At 37.2% G+C, this 17335-nt stretch overlaps 1 protein-coding gene across 1 annotated transcript in view; it reads left to right on the top strand.

Moving 5' to 3' along the window:
* The window catches only part of Ir76b (Ionotropic receptor 76b), a 510549-nt gene extending 493435 nt beyond the window's left edge, over positions 1-17114 (top strand). The window contains exons 8-9 of the mRNA XM_081737781.1: positions 4865-5054; positions 13764-17114. Coding sequence (XP_081593907.1) covers positions 4865-5054; positions 13764-14199 — 626 coding nt within the window. The 3' untranslated portion in view covers positions 14200-17114. The remainder of the gene's footprint in view (positions 1-4864; positions 5055-13763) is intronic.
* Positions 17115-17335: the final 221 nt, after the last annotated feature.

Raw genomic sequence — 17335 nt, 5'->3', positions numbered from 1 at the left:
CGGTGCGTAATTATCTTGTTGCTTATAAACGTCGAAACTGGATAAAATCTTGTAATACCTTATCCGAGGAAGCACATCCTTCTCGCTATTGGAAGCGGTTTCACCAACTTATTGGCAAAAGCACCAAAGTCACCTATCCTCTAATAGCCGACGGTACTCCTCTCTTCTCTGACGAAGACAAAGCAAACGCTTTTGCTGCTCAGTTACAGGACGTTTTCACCCCTACAGCTGTTTCCAAATGTTGTGAACGGACAGATATCTCTTGTCTTCCTGCCTTACAACCTTCCACGGAGCATATCATAGATCTAGATCATCCTCTTACTTCATCCATCACTGTGGATGAACTGCACTCTGCTCTAAAACGGAAAAGAAATACAGCACCTGGAATCGATAAGATATCTTACCGACATATCAAAGAAGCCCCGCCATCTCTCTTGTTGCTCCTCGTCACAATATATAATTTCATCCTCAGAACCGGGCTTTACCCCTCAGATTGGAAAGTCTCCAAAATATGTATGTTCCATAAACCGAATAAACCTGTACATTCAGTAGCTTCTTACAGACCAATCCAACTCACCTCAGTTTTCAGTAAGATACTGGAAAAAATTCTAGTATGCCGACTCCATAAGTATCTTGACGCCACTTCTCTGCTACCTGTTCATCAAGCGCGATTTCCCCCTGTTTTTTCCATAAATGACCAGCTACTTCGTCTCAGTTCAATAATTACTAATCAATATAACAAAGCTTTTCCATCCTGTCTCATTCTCATGGATTTAGAGAAGGCATTCGATAAGGTTTGGCATTATGGCCTCATTAAAAAATTGCAGTCGTTTAATCTTCCTATATGCTATCTCAGGCTAATATATTCTTTTATTTCCAATCGCATAGCTTATGTTACAATTGGTACAGCACTCTCCTGGCCGATTTTTCCTCTTACTGGAGTACCCCAAGGATCAGCTCTCAGTCCTTTACTATATATACTGTATGCTTCCGATATCCCTTCTGTACCACGTAATGTCTTTATTTTTCAATATGCCGACGACACAGCTTTTCTTGTTCTCGGCAAAACTGTACATCAGCTTAACATTGCATTACAAACAACAATCGATAATTTTGTCAAGTGGTGCAAGAAATGGCAGTTAACGATCAACTCCGAGAAAACGCAAGCTCTGGTATTTCTACCACCTAAGCGTCGTTCCAAAGTCCGTAGAAACCCAACTCTGTTACAACTAACTGTTGATGGATATCATGTACGCCCTTCCACCACTGCTACCTATCTAGGCGTTGTTTTCGATTCGAAGCTCAGCTGGAATGCTCACTTGAAAAAACTAACGGATAAGGCCAATCTTAGATTAAATCTTTTGAGACGTCTCACAGGAACATCTTGGGGACTAAAAGCAGATGTTTTGCTTCAAACATATAAAGCATTCCTCCGTCCGATCCTTACTTTTGGGCATACCGCTTGGTGCAATGCTTCTGTTTCTTTCTATGAAAAACTCAGCATACTGGAACGACATGCTATTCGACTGGCGTATCGAATTAAACTTCCATACCCAACGTGGCTCACATACGAATATATAGACTTTACAAAGATCACCGAGCAGCTCGCACAACTTCGCCTGAGATACATCAGCTCTCGCATCCCAACAGGCCATCCACTTTTCTTGGACATCCTTCACGCCGACGCTCTTACTGACGCAGCCTATCGATACAAACATTCACCTTTAAATATTTTTGTATCTCTATATGTGAAACACGAGCACCTTCCTGCGGCTGAAAGGGAAATATATGATATATACGTCATTGATCATCATATACCGCATCTTTTTCCATCTCAGCACTAGATCCTCACTATTAACAAGGGCTTCCCCATGTGTTCATTAGTCCCGAGTCGCCCCGGGACAGAAGATTTAACCCTGCATCTGTCTCACTAATCAAATTCTGTTTGTGATGTGTTAGCACTTCACCTCATTCATCATCATCATTTTTCTTTATTCTATGTATTTGAATGCCTATTAGCACCTTAGCACCTCAATCATATATCTGCACTCAACTTCAATATATATTGTGGCATTATGATTACTATTCCTTATGTTCATACTTTCTGCACTTAGCCCATCTGCATTTATCTTATCATCAATAGAAATCCTTCAAGAATCTATGCCAAAGAGAGGGCGTAACCCTCTAAAGGCTGGGAGTAGAGGTCTCTTTGCTCCTATAAAATAATTGATGAATAAAGAATTATGAAGTTAACCCTATTCCCGCACCCCTAAAAAAAAGAATTGGGTAGAATTGTACCAACTTTTTCACAAAAGGGGCTGAAAATGCCAGGGTGGTACCAACGGGCCGACGAATGACAAAAAAGGCTGGATTTGCTACAATTGTACCAAGTATGGCAACAGTGCTGCGGTGCATCGTCTGCTACTGGCAGTAGCTAATTGTGTCATTGGCTACTCTGAATGATTTGATTCGTTCTTGCTTTTAGTAGGAGTTCATAGTACCCAACTCCTTTGGGTGGAGGCGACACAGTCTCCACTCACGCTACTTAGTTTCACTGGAAAGAGCAGCTGAAACCTGTTATACACTATCCTTACTCCATGGCCATAAGTGGTTGAAGTTGTTTGAAAATGTGATATGAGCCATGAATGCTGAAGATATTTGTAAGTTGGAAACGAGCTTTTAGTGGTTGAAGTTATTTGTAAATTGGATATTAGCCAAAGCCCAAAAGCTGCTGAGGGTATAGTAAAGCTGTTGATGTGTAGTATCTCTGAACTTACAAGCAAGGGGTGCGATATCGGGACTCGAATTGCGCAATAAGAGTTACATATACTGAAAGAGCATCAGGTAGTTAGTAAGTTACCAAATTATTAGCTGCAGTCCACCAGTAGGGAAAAAGTTGTGGGACTGTAAAGTTCAGAGCCTGGCGTACCAAAACGACACAAAACTTAGCATTTTGCTTGTTCCTCTTTGTATTGACAAGAGATAATGAACTCTAACGTATTCCCATCACAGAACATGATGTTTGACATAAGGAAATCTGTATAAGAAGAATTGTCAGTGTTGCCATCCATAGAAATTACAGTGTTGCCAGAATAAGAATATCTCGAAAAGCTTGCAAGCAAATAGTACGTGATCGGGACTTGCGTTGCACAATACGGGTTATAAAGTATATTTTGAAAGAGCATCAATCATGAACTGACCACGTCATTAGCTGCAGTCCGCCAGTAGGGCAAAATTATGGGGCTGCAAAGTGAAAATTAGAGACTATGACAAACTGAAGGAATAACCTGTTTGTGTTTGCAATAGCAAATGGTATTTGTTTGGGAAGGGGAGATAGCTATGTAAATGACAGTGTTAAGCCACACAATTGATATGAAGAGCAGAAAGTATCGAGTAATCCAAACAAAAACAGTTAGTACAATATGCACATCGGACGATAGCCAGCGACGCGCAGTGATAACACATTTCTGTGGTAAGGGAGTCAAAACAGCGCTCTGGGAGACTTGCCATTGGTGTCATCTATAGACATTACAGTGTTGCTAGAATACCCTACACTCTTCATTAAGGCACGGACTACAAGAATGAATTCAACGGTGTTGGATGATATATCACTGACAACACGAACGGAGTTTTACGATTCGCGATGCTCGGCATTTGTGTTGTCTGTCTGTCGGTATGCCTCACGATAAATGCCCAACGAACAAACCGATTCGAACCCGAATGACATTTTCACAGGTTTATCGTGAGGTCTACTTTCCGAAGCACCTTCATAATAGTGTTCTCTTGATAGCTTTTGCACTTCTGTTTAAATAATATCCTGTAATGTTAATAAAAGTATATTATAACTGCTTTGATTCTTACCAACTAAATAACGTATTATGTAAAACGTGGTTCCGTGCGAACCATGAAAACATGATGTCACAAAACACCGTTGTGTACAATCTTTCATTCGCTGCAAACCAAGCTGTTCGCGGTATTCTTATTCGGGCAATACTGTAATTTCTATAGATGGCAACACTGACAATTCGTTTCATACAGATTCTCTTACGTCAAACATCATGTTCTGTGATGGGAATACGTTAGAGTTCATTATCTCTTGTCAATACAAAGAGGAACAAGCCAAATGCTAAGTTTTGTGTCGTTTTGGTACGCCAGGCTCTGAACTTTACAGTCCCATAACATTTTCCCTACTGGCGGACTGCAGCTAATAATTTGGTAACTTACTAACCACCTGATGCTCTTTCAGTGTATGTAACTCTTATTGCGCAATTCGAGTCTCGATATCGCGCCCCTTGCTTGTTAGATGGTTGTAACAGAGTATGAAAATGTACCCAGAGATGTAATGATACATTAAAGGTTTGAGATAATCTGAAGTTGTTAAGACATTCGTTAGAGAATACTAGCAATACAGTAAACTTATTTAGAAACCAATGCTTTGCTTTCATTATTGACAACCTAACAGGTTCATAATGCTAATTCTTAACTGATTCATCTATGCTAGTTCATATTTCATTTAAAGACAAATTCTGATCAAAGCATATCCTGTCTAATAAATAATAGTGTTACAGTTTCGGCAAAGTAAGTTTGCAGTCTTCAGACACATTATCTGACGATCGTGTGCTACTCAGCGTTAAGTGACTACTAACCAGAAAGACAACAGATGAAAATCGTGTAACGTTCAGTGCTACCAACTTACAAAAACAAAAATGACGAGCATTTCAAGAGTCTCATTCTTTATGGAACAACCTTGCTGGAAATTTTGGATGAGGATCGATTAATTAAAGGTTATATGTTTAGAATTAGTATTAGAAGCACTACACATATAAGAGCAAAGCAACTGATTTCTCTGATTTTTTTTTCGCAGGACGAGTATATTTCCGAGAAAACCGCATCATCCAGGATCTGCTCTACAGAGACTATCTAAACAAGACCAGGAGAAACGTTGATGAAAACAAGAGATGTACGTTTGTGGCAACCCCGAAGCCGTTCTTAAGCAGACCCTTGGCATTTGGCTATCCAAAAGGAAGCAATCTACCACCGCTGTTCAATCCGATGTAAGTATATGTTCAATATTATCATCATCATAAGTATTCCTCCCTTATTGGCAGGTCACTTGCCGCAGCTGAGAAGCTCCCATGCTCCACGGTCCTCCGCTAATCTCTTCGTCTTGATGCATGATCTTTCTGTTTTTATATCATCCATTATTTGTAATCTCCTTCGCCCCCTCCCTCTCTTTCCCGCTACCATACCCTCTAGGACGTCCCTCATGATACAATTTCTTCTTAGGCAATGTCCTAACCAGTTTCTCTTCCTCTTCTAAATAATATCTAAAAGTGTTCTTTTCTCACCCACCATTTCTAACACTCTCTCATTCATTTTCCGCTCGACCCAACTAATTCTTTCCATTCTTCTCCACACCCACATTTCGAAGGCTTCCAGTCGTTTTTCATCACTTTTACGTAATGTCCACGTTTCCGCCATATACAGTGTAACACTCCACATGAAGCATTTTATGAGTCTTTTTCTCAACTCTTTACTCAAGGTCCCATAAAACAGACTCTTCTTATTCCTAAAGGCTTCTTTCGTCATTCCTATCCTTGCTTTTATTTCATGTTCGCACTTTATATCATTACTAAGCATACTACCCAGATATCGAAAACTATTCACTTGTTCTATTTGCTCCCCTCCCACTTTTATATTTAACACAGACCGTTTCGTTCCAATCACCATCGCTTTTGTCTTTCTAACATTTATTTTCATCCCATATTCTTCAAAACCCTTCCTCATGTTTCGTAACATCTTATTGATTTCCTTTTCAGATTCTGCAATAAGCGCCATATCGTCTGCAAATCTTATGCATCTAATCATTCTACCTCCTACTGAAATGTCGTCATCATCATGTAGGCTCTTTTTCACTCTCTCTTCTAGAAAGATATTAAATAGTGTTGGCGAGAGACGGCATCCTTGTCGAACTCCCCTTCCAACTGCACTCTCCTCCGTTATCCCCTATCCTAACTCTTACTTGTTGGTTCATGTATAAGTTTCTTATGAGTCTTCGGTCTTTCCATTCCAACCCAATTTTCTTCAGAATTCCTAACAACAATTCTCAATTCACGCGGTCAAAAGCCTTTTCTAGATCAATAAATACAACATACACCTCTTTCCCTTTTTCTATAAATCTTTCACCGATCGCCCTTAATAATCCAATAGCATCTCTTGCGCCCTTACCTCTTCTGTACCCGTACTGCTCCTCCTCAACTTCTTCATTTGTTCTTCCATATAACCTTCTGTTCAGTATTCGGAACAGAATTTTAGCTGCATGAGATATGAGACTAACAGTTCTATAATCCTCACATATCTTTGGGTTCGATTTCTTAGCCATCCGTATCATAATCGTCTTCAGGAAATCTTTTGGCCACTCTCCTGTTTCATATATTTCATTGCAGAGTCAAAATAATTCTTTCTTTCCCTTGTCTCCCATGTTTTTAATGAAGTCGACTGGTATATTATCTATTCTGGTTGCCTTTCCATTCTTAATCTCAGATATAATCTTTTCAAACTCACCCCCACATACTAAACCCTTTATCATCCTCGCTTACTTCATTTTCTACTTGAACATTTAGGCTACACGGTCTGTCCTTACTCTTATATAAGTCTTCAACGTATTCTTTCCACCTTCCTATGACCTCATTTCTTTCGCTGACTACCTTCCAATTCTTTTTTCTACTTCCATCGTAATACCCCTTTGATTCCTCTTAAATTCCTTAAATTTCACCTCCTTGTACATTTCCTCATATTTCCCAACTCTTTCTAATTCTTCTATGTCCTCGCATTTTCTTTTGTAAAACTCTTCCCTTGCTCTGTCTGTTTTCTTCAAAATTCATTATTTAACTTTCTCTACATTTTTCTCCAACATCTGCTCTGCAACCCATGGTTTCTTAGCCATTTTGTGTTCGCGGTAACCTACTGCTTCTTCTACAGCCTGCTATGAATATGTTAATATGTTCACAGTGCGTTACTACCTGCGCCTATCCTTTTCTCGTTTGAATATTTTTTTTTCGAATTTTTCAACGAAAAAATGTCATACTTCCTCTTTTTGCAGCTTTTCAGTATTCAACACTTTGTTGCCTACTTTTCTTCTGCCTATATTTTTCAGTTGAATATCTCCTTCGACCTGCACAAGATTATGATCACAGAAAATATCAGCTCCGGGAAGGGTCTTCACGTTCTTTAAGCTATTTCGATACCTGTCCTGAATCATAACATAGTCTATCTGATATCTTCCGCCGTCTATTAGTGATTTCCATGTATATCTTCTTCTCTTGTGCTGATTGAACCAAGTGTTCCCAATTACTAGTGAATTCTGTCTACAGAAATTCACTAGTCCCTCTCCTCTCTCATTTGTTTCTCCTTAGATAGTACCTTTCTGTTTTTCTCCCACAGCTGCATTGAAATCTCCCATTACAATTACACATGCACCCCACTTCTCCCTGCCTATAATTTCTTCTATTTTCTCACAATTTTCCTCTACTTCTTCATTTGCATGCGAAGTCGTCGGTGCATATGTCTGTATCACCACTAGATCCTTCGTTTTCCCTTTAAGTCTTAACATCATAACCCTATCATCAATAAATTGTACTTTCACTACCTTCTCCTTTAAGCGCTTTCCAAGAATTATTTCTACGCCGTTATGACCACCCTTTTCATTACCTGAGTAAAACATTCTATATTTTTCGCTGTTCAACACCCCATTACCTTCCCATCTAACTTCACAAACTCCTACCAAATCTAGATTATTTTGTTTCTTCTTTAAGATTTTCTAATTTTCCTCCCTGTAACATAGCACGTACTTTCATGTCCCTATCATAAACCTTTTGCTCTTACCTGTCTTTCTTTCTCTACCTGTCTTCCCCCATTACTACTTTCTCGTCCAATAGTCCATCCCAAGCCATCCCTCTCCCGGAAATCCGAATAGAGGGATATTTTACCTCCGGAACTATAGTTTGACCTGCGAAAGACGATTGTACATATGTTCTCTTTTTGCTGCCATCAAACTAGGGAAAATAGAGTTGTCGTTTCCCGTTACCTTCCACTTCGCAGTATCTCAGCCATTGAAAGTCACTCTGACCACGCCTGGAACTAATGTCCAAGTTGCCGTACCAATCACTGATTTCGTCCAACTTGGCTACTGGAGAACTGCTGCCTTCTCCCAGAACACTCTTCGTCTGGCTACTCCATTTACACCAATTCGGTATGGAGGTGTCTCTTCGGGTGTGTTTATTAGGCAGGATGTTCAATATAGCAGATATAAATAACCTACATTTCAACTTAGTTATTACCAAACCAGTTTCAATTTAGTTGGTCAGCTTACTAACCGATTTTGTTAAGGAACCCAAAGATTCATCAACACAGAAATACAAGCTCCCTGTTGGATCTTATGCTTTATTAATCAGTAAAGTTATTACTCACTACTACCTGAAGGAATTGATTTAGTAGTCGTGCCAGAGGGACTAAAAATAATCTGTTTGCACATAACCTAAACTGTACAAGTTCTTTGAAAAAGTATCTACCTGCATAAGTCGCATCTAACTGCGAAGACCGAATTATCTAGCTTCACAAATCCTAAACTGCATAAGAGTTCAAATTTAAGACTTGTGTATTTTAGGGCCTATAAACGTCATCCCGTGGTTTATACTATCCTCTTACCTTCTTTTTGATCAAACTAGGCAGACCATTAGACTGACATCAATGAGGAACAAAGAGAGCACAAAATACTGGAAGATTTTAGGCTAAAGTGGTGAGAAATAAACATTCAATGCATCATCTGAAACCGAATCAGGACCAAGTAGAGTACTACATCACGGCTGTCTCTCGCAAGGTCAAATTTTATCTTACAGTCGTCAGTAGTCCACTCGTGTAGCAATACATAGCTCCCAGCTAGACTTTGGAAATTTTCGTAGATGTGCTGTTCTTTAGACAAGTTAAGCATCTTCTGTAATTTCCGTTGGATCTTCTTCATGTTTATGAAATTGTTATTTCTCATCATGAATTTTGTCTTTGGAAAGGTGAAGAGGAGCCGAAAAGCCAATCCCAGTGAATAAAACTAGTAAAGGAATGTGATCATGATATTACAGCCAAGAAATTTACGTATTTCGACGCTCTGTGAGCTGATTAATTATCATGGTGAAGTTTCATGTGATCTTGTCGCTACAGTTGAGGTGTTTTGAGTCTCAGGATCAAAACCAAGCGTTGATAGTCTCTATGTATGGGACAATTCAAGGTGTACAGACCCCCAAATTGAAAAATACAATGATTATGTCCTTAGTCGTTTTCCTGATTGCCTCTCCTTCTTCGGTCTTGGGAATTATCACTCTAGTACTATGGAGATCGTTGTTTATCCTTCAGGTGGCAGTCGTAGAACCAACTCTTGTCAACGGTACTCGACCAAAAGGTGCTGGAAACCTTCCGTCACCTTTCCCTTAATGACGGCTATAGAAGATGCTATCTGTAATTTGGAAATAAGTCTATGATACAGTACAATAGATAGAAAATTGCTTTCTTGAATTAAAATGTCTTTGACACAGAAGTCAACAGGATAGTTGTAATCTGAACTTTAAATTCTTCTTTTCTATGTCCAAAATTAAATTGCTTTCCATTGGGGATCCTAGAAAATCTTCAATGAGTAAAAACAATCGTCATAAACCTGATGTATGGTAGAGAACTAGGTCTGGAACTTGTTCACTTCTCTGGCAAATTTACTCTTCCTTAGTGGTTGCAGTTCTTCCTGTAACTTCAATGACCCTATAACCCCAAAGGTGCAAACGTAGTTTATTTTAAGATAACAATTTCAAAGAGGAAGTTTCGAAAATTCCTCCAATAAATTCAACATTGATTACAGCATTTTGATATTAACATACTTTTACATTTATACTTAATGTATTTACTCTCAAGGATATTATAAAATAGAGGGTCTGTCCTTATCATAAAATGTGAAGCCATACGTCATAGTTTTGCCACACCTACTCCGCCCGCTCCCGCTACTAAGATCGCAATGTTTCGAGCCAAAACTTATGGCGGAAACGAGAGTAGCCAATCAGACGTGCCAGCTCAGACGATGCTCGGTTGTTTTTTGGCTTCATTGAGTTCGTAAGATGAAGATACGTATGGGCAGATCCTCTATTTTATAACATCCTTGATTTACTCTAGACTGCAACAATTACCGCATAAGCTGTGAGTTTAACCCCTCATTTATACTGGCTTTCTAACTTTGTTTAACCCCTCATTTATAAATAAATAATACTATTCCATCTGTAGCTATTATTCAGATATGTCACTGTAATACAAAAGCATAAGCATAAAAATTATGAAAATTAGCTTAAAATGAAATGCTTCTCTGAGGATTTAAGCGACAAAATCTATTGAAATTTATTATGAGGATAGCATTGGTAATGATTTACTTTAGGACGACAAGTTTTCAAGGGATACTTCAGGGGAAAACGTAATGATAGCCAGAGCTTCGTTTTGACTTTTGCTTTCGACTAAACACTTATGCTCTAAAGATTTTTTAAAAAAAGATAAGGATGAAACGGAGCGTAGAGAAGGTGCACAAATATATCATTTTCGGAACTATATTATAGCCCCCGCTAAGAATTTATCGGAACAATACCAAAAGGAGCATAATTCAAAAATCGAGTACGGTGTCTCAGTGGTAGAGCGAATACCTCTGGTGTGTGGGGTCCCTAGGTTCGATCCCCAGCCCAGAAAGTTTGTGGTGGATAATATCGTGTTCGTGGATTTTCTCGGGGTGCTTCCGTTTCCTCCCTCATTCTCGTTCCACCAAATCTTCCATTATCATTCACTTGCCTTAATCATCGTCTCCCTTAATCTAAAGGGCATAATCGTTCGACGTAAAAACCTTAAAGATTTAATTTCATTTCGAGAAAATCCAGAACGAACTATCGGATCAAGGTCAAGTAAAATAACGTAGATTCCATTAATGTACCAATGAATATGAATATGCACCAGTTTACGGTTATTGTTTTATAATTTTTCGTTTAAAGATCATGTCATGATTTTTTTCCCCCTATACTTTGTGATTAACCCTCACACACCTCCTGCTTCCACATCTACTCAGTGGCGTAACTAACGGTCCTGCAATGCTGGTAGCCCACGATGAAATGAGACCCATTTAAGTTTCGAAAATTAACATTATTGATATTAGGATGTTAAAATCAGTGATTTAACTGAAAAAATATTTTATTTATTAGAATGGCTATAGTGCATACCCCATCAGGATCCTGCCACCTACAGTCGGACAATTTGTCCATGCTGACCAGATGCCGCGGTCGGGTTGCCGGCGCCGGACACCGGCGCCTTTCCGCGCGATTTTCGACTGCGACGAATAGTTGCCTTGCCTAGCGGTCGGCAAACAGCCGGAAATGACCATTAAATGCGTCCGCCCCGGTCTCGAAAAGAGGTCGGTATAAGGAGTCGGCAGAGGGTCGGAAAGAGGCCTTTCCGACTGTGTCTGCCGACTCTGACGGTTGGCAACAGTCGGCAAAAGAGTCGGCAAAGGGCATTTTCGACCGCTTGCCGCCTCGGCGAAAGGTCGGGAACTTGGAACAAGTATATTGTCGTGCCGCCGCGAACGAGTGCCGGCTGCCTCCGGCGGCAATCCCTCTTTCCGACCGCGACTTCCTGATGGGGTACGTCTCCAAAGCAAATTTGTTACTGAATACAGAATACCTAACAAATGTTTTCCAGTCCAACTAGGCCATTGATTAAAATCCATTTTCATTTTTTTTTTTTTTTAAGTTATTCGTTGGTCTAGCGGCTATAGCTTGGAAGTTTTGTTCGCTGGTAGGAACTGGACTTTGACATTTTTCAGAACAACTAGGCCTAACGTCACTGTGAGCTGTTAGATGAACAAAAGATTTTTCTTTTGTTTTCTTCTTCTTCATATCCTTGTCAAGATTTTTAAGCCACGATCTAAACAGTGGAAGTCATCCATGCTTTCCTATTTGCTTCATAGCCAGTCAAAAAACTTAAGGCCCATTATTATATCGTTTCGATCCATTTTCGCCACACTATAGCTCCGAAATGATGCCTCTCTGCACTGAGGTTACTTCATACTTTCGTTTTGTGTTTTCGTGTAAAAAATAATTTTCTAAAGCTTATCAACGTTATATACACATTTAAAATGATGATTCAAAATAAACTGTAAAAAAAAAAAAAAAAGAAAGAAAGAAAGAAAGAAAGAAAGAAAAGAAAAATATCTGTGATCGCTATAAATCAATTTATTATGGAAATCCGATGCAACATCAAAGGTAAACTTTATTTGGTAACACTGAAGAACTTTGCATTTTCAAAATACCCACTAGCTTCGCTGATATACAAAAGGGTGGCATCAACAATAGAGAAGGTTATGTGTTCGAAAACTCCAGGGTTACCATGCGTCAGAATGTATGTGATATGTCCGCATTATGTGAGCAAAAACTTGTGCTTATCATATGCTTTCAACATATCAGCCAATTAAAAAGGACATTACATTCTGAATGGGGTTAGCCAGCTGAAGGTGTGTCTGCATTTTATTTAACAATAAAGCACCAGTTACAGCTCAGAGGCCATTTTAATCTGGATATCCAACAACAACATCAACAATGGAAAGGATTTGGGAAGATATCTGCCAGGGCCTGTTTAATAGGTACCATCCCAGCATTTGCCTAGTGGGACTGAGGAAAACCCTGGAAAACCTCAATCATAATCTCGGCAGCGGAAGTCGATCCCACAATCTCCCAAATGCGAAGTCAACGTCCTACCACTTGTCATTTCAGAGTATGGTAACCTTATTAATTGGTAACTGTTGTCATACATTTCCAGACAAAATTTGGAAAACAAGCACTACAGCGGTACAGCATCTTCAGGTAGGCGAAACACTTTGAGGAAATAGACTGATTATGTAAGGCAAAGTGAGAAGTAAAGTACTTCTTTAACATGTAAATATACGCTTGTGTCACAAAAGGATCATTCAAGATTTGTGTATATCTGGGATTCTGTGCATGTGTCCGTAAGAAAAATTTAGAGAAGGTTTAAGCATAGGTATTTCAACAATACATTCATTTAGAGCAGTCTCAATTAACTTTTCTTTTCTTACCATTCATTTTTAATATATATGGGATGTTAATGAACTAAACGGACAAACTGTACAAGTGATTCCTCACATTAAAGGGGGGGGGGAATAGGAAAAGAGTATAATAGTACAGTGGGAGAAAAGAGAACTCGAGAAACCATGAAGTAGCTGCCTTTATCGGTGTGAAGGATTCCCACACATACGCCATGCAAAAATGTATATTCCAGCGATGTGCAATGGGTGCGGAAAAGATTCCCCACAGGACATAATTCCCATACATACTCCCAACAGAATCTCCAGATATAGATGAAATTAAAGATGAGTCCAAGATAGGTGGGGAAAAAAAGTAAGACGACTGCAGTCAACACGGAATCTGTTAGTAAGAAGTAGGAAGTGTTACAAACTGTCAGTTCCGCTGTTCCTGGTGTTCATCATAACGTGCGTATTTTTCCACACTGTGGACATCACTAGCTTCGAAATTATGCACTTTTCCCTACATGCCAATATAGATTTGTTTTTCTCATTTTCATGTGAGGAATTGTTTTTAAAAATTGCTGGTATGCATATAAAGCACATGGATATTGTAAAATTCACGAGTTGTTTCTGATTTCACGATACTCTTACTATTTTTCAGATTGCTGTCGTTAGTGGAAGCAGGCATCGTCCATCACAAACTACATGAGCTGCTACCTGGCACTGACATATGTCCTCTGAATCTGGGAACCAAAGAAAGGAAATTGAGGAACTCAGATCTCTACACAACGTACGTGGTCGTCTGCGGTGGCTTTAGCTCGGCAGCAGTGGCGTTCTTCGGAGAACTGATCCTGAAACTCATCAAGCACTGCAAGAACAAGGACAAGAAGAAGGTACCACTCAAGGATGACGTCCTATACAACCCCAAACACCAGTTTGTATACGGAGGCACTACACGGGATCTCGAAATGGGCGAAGACTACAAGTCAAAGCAGATCAATGGCAGAGATTACTTTGTGATCAACGCGAAAGATGGTGGGCAACGGTTGATCCCTGTCAGAACGCCATCTGCATTCTTGTTCCAGTACTCCGCCTAAGGTCTGAAAATGTTGGGAAGAAAGGTACACTTGGTGTTAAAAGATTTGTGAATTGTAAATTTTCTGTCTTGTTTTTAGTTTAAGCATTTGTAACGTATTTGAAAGCTCACCAACACAAGCTATTGTATCGAGCAATACAGCTCTATTTTCTTTGTGGTTATAAGAAATTAGTCTCTAGTCACAGTACCTGAGGGAATGACTGAAAGTGTGAAAATAGTAAAATAGTTTTGTACACGAATGGCAAACTTGTTTATAAGTTTTGTTATTATTTCAAAAAAAATGAAAAGCGAGAAGTGAATTGAATTATTATTGTTTTTTTTAAAAAGAATAATACATGTAAAAATTTCGTAATGATACAAAGAAAATTGCATAGTATACGATTGTAAGTAAGTGTAGAGGTAATTAAAATGAGAGCTGAAAATTTCTATTGAGTCAGAGAAAAGATGAAGAAAGAAAGAAAAGTATGTTTTGAGTCAAAGAAAATAGGAAGAAAAGTTTGTGTTCAAACAAATCAAACCGGAAAAGAAATTTGAAAGTCTGCATTGAGTCAAAGAAAATAAAAAAAGAAAATGAAATATTTGTATTGAATCAAAGAAAACAAAAAGAAAATGAAATGCTTCTATTGAGTCAAAGAAAACATGAAAAGCAAGTAAAAAGTATCTATTGAGTCACAAAAAAAAAAAAAAAAACACGGAAAGAAAGTGAAAACTGTATTGAATCAAAGGAAAGGGGAAGAAAACGAAAAGTCTGTATTGAATAAAAGAAAATGAAAAGTCTAATTGAATGTAAGGAAAGAAGAAAATTGAAAATCTGTATTGAGTCAAGGAAAACAGGAAAAGTCTATATTGAATAAAGAAATTTAAAAAAGAAGAAAAAGGTCAGTATTGAATTAAAGAAACCGAAAACGGAACTACAAAAGCCCGGCTCTATCACATAAATTATCACGATCCATAGAAAGAAAGCAAAAAAAACTGTCAGAAATTATGTATTCATCAATTTTAAAATTTACACTCAATATACACAAAACCATGTTCTCTATACTATCCATAAACCTTATTCAGGAAGAAAAACTTTAGATGACATTATATCCTGTATGTGTTGTGCCCATATCCTTTAAAGATATCAAATTTAAACTTCAAAGTTGTGAAGTAAGCGCACACATTTCTGCAACTAATTTATTTATCTTAATAGATAGTAATATATAGGGGTATAACTCTATCCATCACGACTCTGAAACTCACTAAAGGAATACTAAACACTTCTGACCAGAGTATATACACATATTTATTAAAAGCTAAATTACAGTATAACAGGTTTTACGGTGTAACGGCTTTTACACCAAATTACAGTGTAAGAGTTAGTGTCTGATGAAGACAACGTTAAGTTGTCGAAACCGTTACACTGTAATTTAGTTTTTAATAAATAAGTGTGTATATATTCTGGTCAGAAGTGTTTATTATTCCTATAGTAATATATGTTTTGAATGTAATTGCTTTTTTAAAAAATCAATCATATCAAGCATATCAAAATAAAATTCAAGCTTAAAAATGCAACTTTATGTTGCAATATTTATAGATTCTGTAAATTAAATTAATATTACCAGCATGTCGTTTCACTACTTTTCCAAAAGAAATTAATAACAAAATTACGAAAATAACAAATGTTCAATTGGATGTTAATTTGTAAGATAATAGCGAGACACTTTTTGAACAACATTGCACTGAACGTTTGTAATATTTAAGTTTCACCTTTGTAATATTTAAGTTTCACATATCTTTGGAACTGCCTGTAAACTGCAATAGCAAAATTTTCACAGGTAGTAATAATTATTTGAACTGTTCTAAATTGTGGTTAGTGGTATTAAAATCGTAGTTTGATATTATTAACTGTCAAAATTAATTTTGATTGTTACGGTGTGTGTTAGTGTTTCCAGTACAGTAAGGAAATTTTAAACTCACTAATAATAATTATAAAAATGAAACTTGAGTACTTTGTTACTGAATTTAACATGTCTTCAATAGTAAATTTGAATCAGTTTGTCACTATTGCACTTGGTTTAATTCTGTTTTTGGGGCAAATTTAATCATTTGTTTTTTTCTTTCGTCTTGTGTAAAGTAATAAATATTATCCAACAACATTTAGTGTTACAGATTTATCTAAAAACGTTACTGAAATATATTATAGAAATGAATTAATAAAATCAAATATATTTCAGAAGGGCTTGTTTCTTTGTAATTTTCAACAGATTGAAATGTCCCTAAAGTGTCCGAATTAAAATTGGGTAATTAATTTTAAGCATCTTCAAAGAATAGCTTTTTGTTTCCGAGAATGCCTTAAAAAATATCACATACATATTAGCTAATCCTTTAAAGATTCAATGAATTGATTCTAAGCTCTAACTATTGTTACCACAAAATGTTGTTGGATACCAAGAATGTTTTGTATTTTTTATCAACTTAAGAAGTGTGTTTCTGTTTGTATGTGTCTAAAATGTGTTGTTTGATGCTCAATACTTTTGAAACGTATTTAGCAGCACCCAACTTGTGTATGTGTTGGTGCTCTATTCGCTTGCAATAACCTAAAAGAATGACTGTGCCAGGCACACACACATATATATATATAAATATGTATAATATGTGATCAAATTGCTGTGATATATACGTAAATCTACTGAATATTTATGATAGTTGTTGTAGTTGAAATGTTAGTAGAATATAGTAATACATTCATCTGGTAGTTTGCGTTTTTGTGTAAGTTGCAAGAATATTTTTGTGCTTTCAGAGATGCAATAAATATTTTTTTTAATTTTTCAAATTGTATTTAATTTCATTTTTTGCGAACACTAATGATTCTAGCTACGGAAACAAATGCATGCATTTTTAAGTCAGATTTTCAAATATTATGAAATCAATATATATATATATATATATATATATATATATATATATATATATATATATATATATATATATATATATATATATAGTATGTTGTTTGCACAGATGTTTTCAGTTTTTCAGACTATTAAGAGCCAGATTTTGATTTCTTTTTTTTATTTTTTCGTTTCTTTTCTTTATAATTTTCTATTTAAAAAAACAAATTACGATCCACAAGGTAATAGAAATTCAAAAACGAG

This window comes from Thermobia domestica, chromosome 14, assembly GCF_964235325.1.
Source record: "Thermobia domestica chromosome 14, izTheDome1.hap1.1, whole genome shotgun sequence".
NCBI lineage: Eukaryota > Metazoa > Arthropoda > Insecta > Zygentoma > Lepismatidae > Thermobia > Thermobia domestica.
Note: the sequence above shows the minus strand (reverse complement) of the source record. Positions and strands in the feature narration are given on the sequence as shown.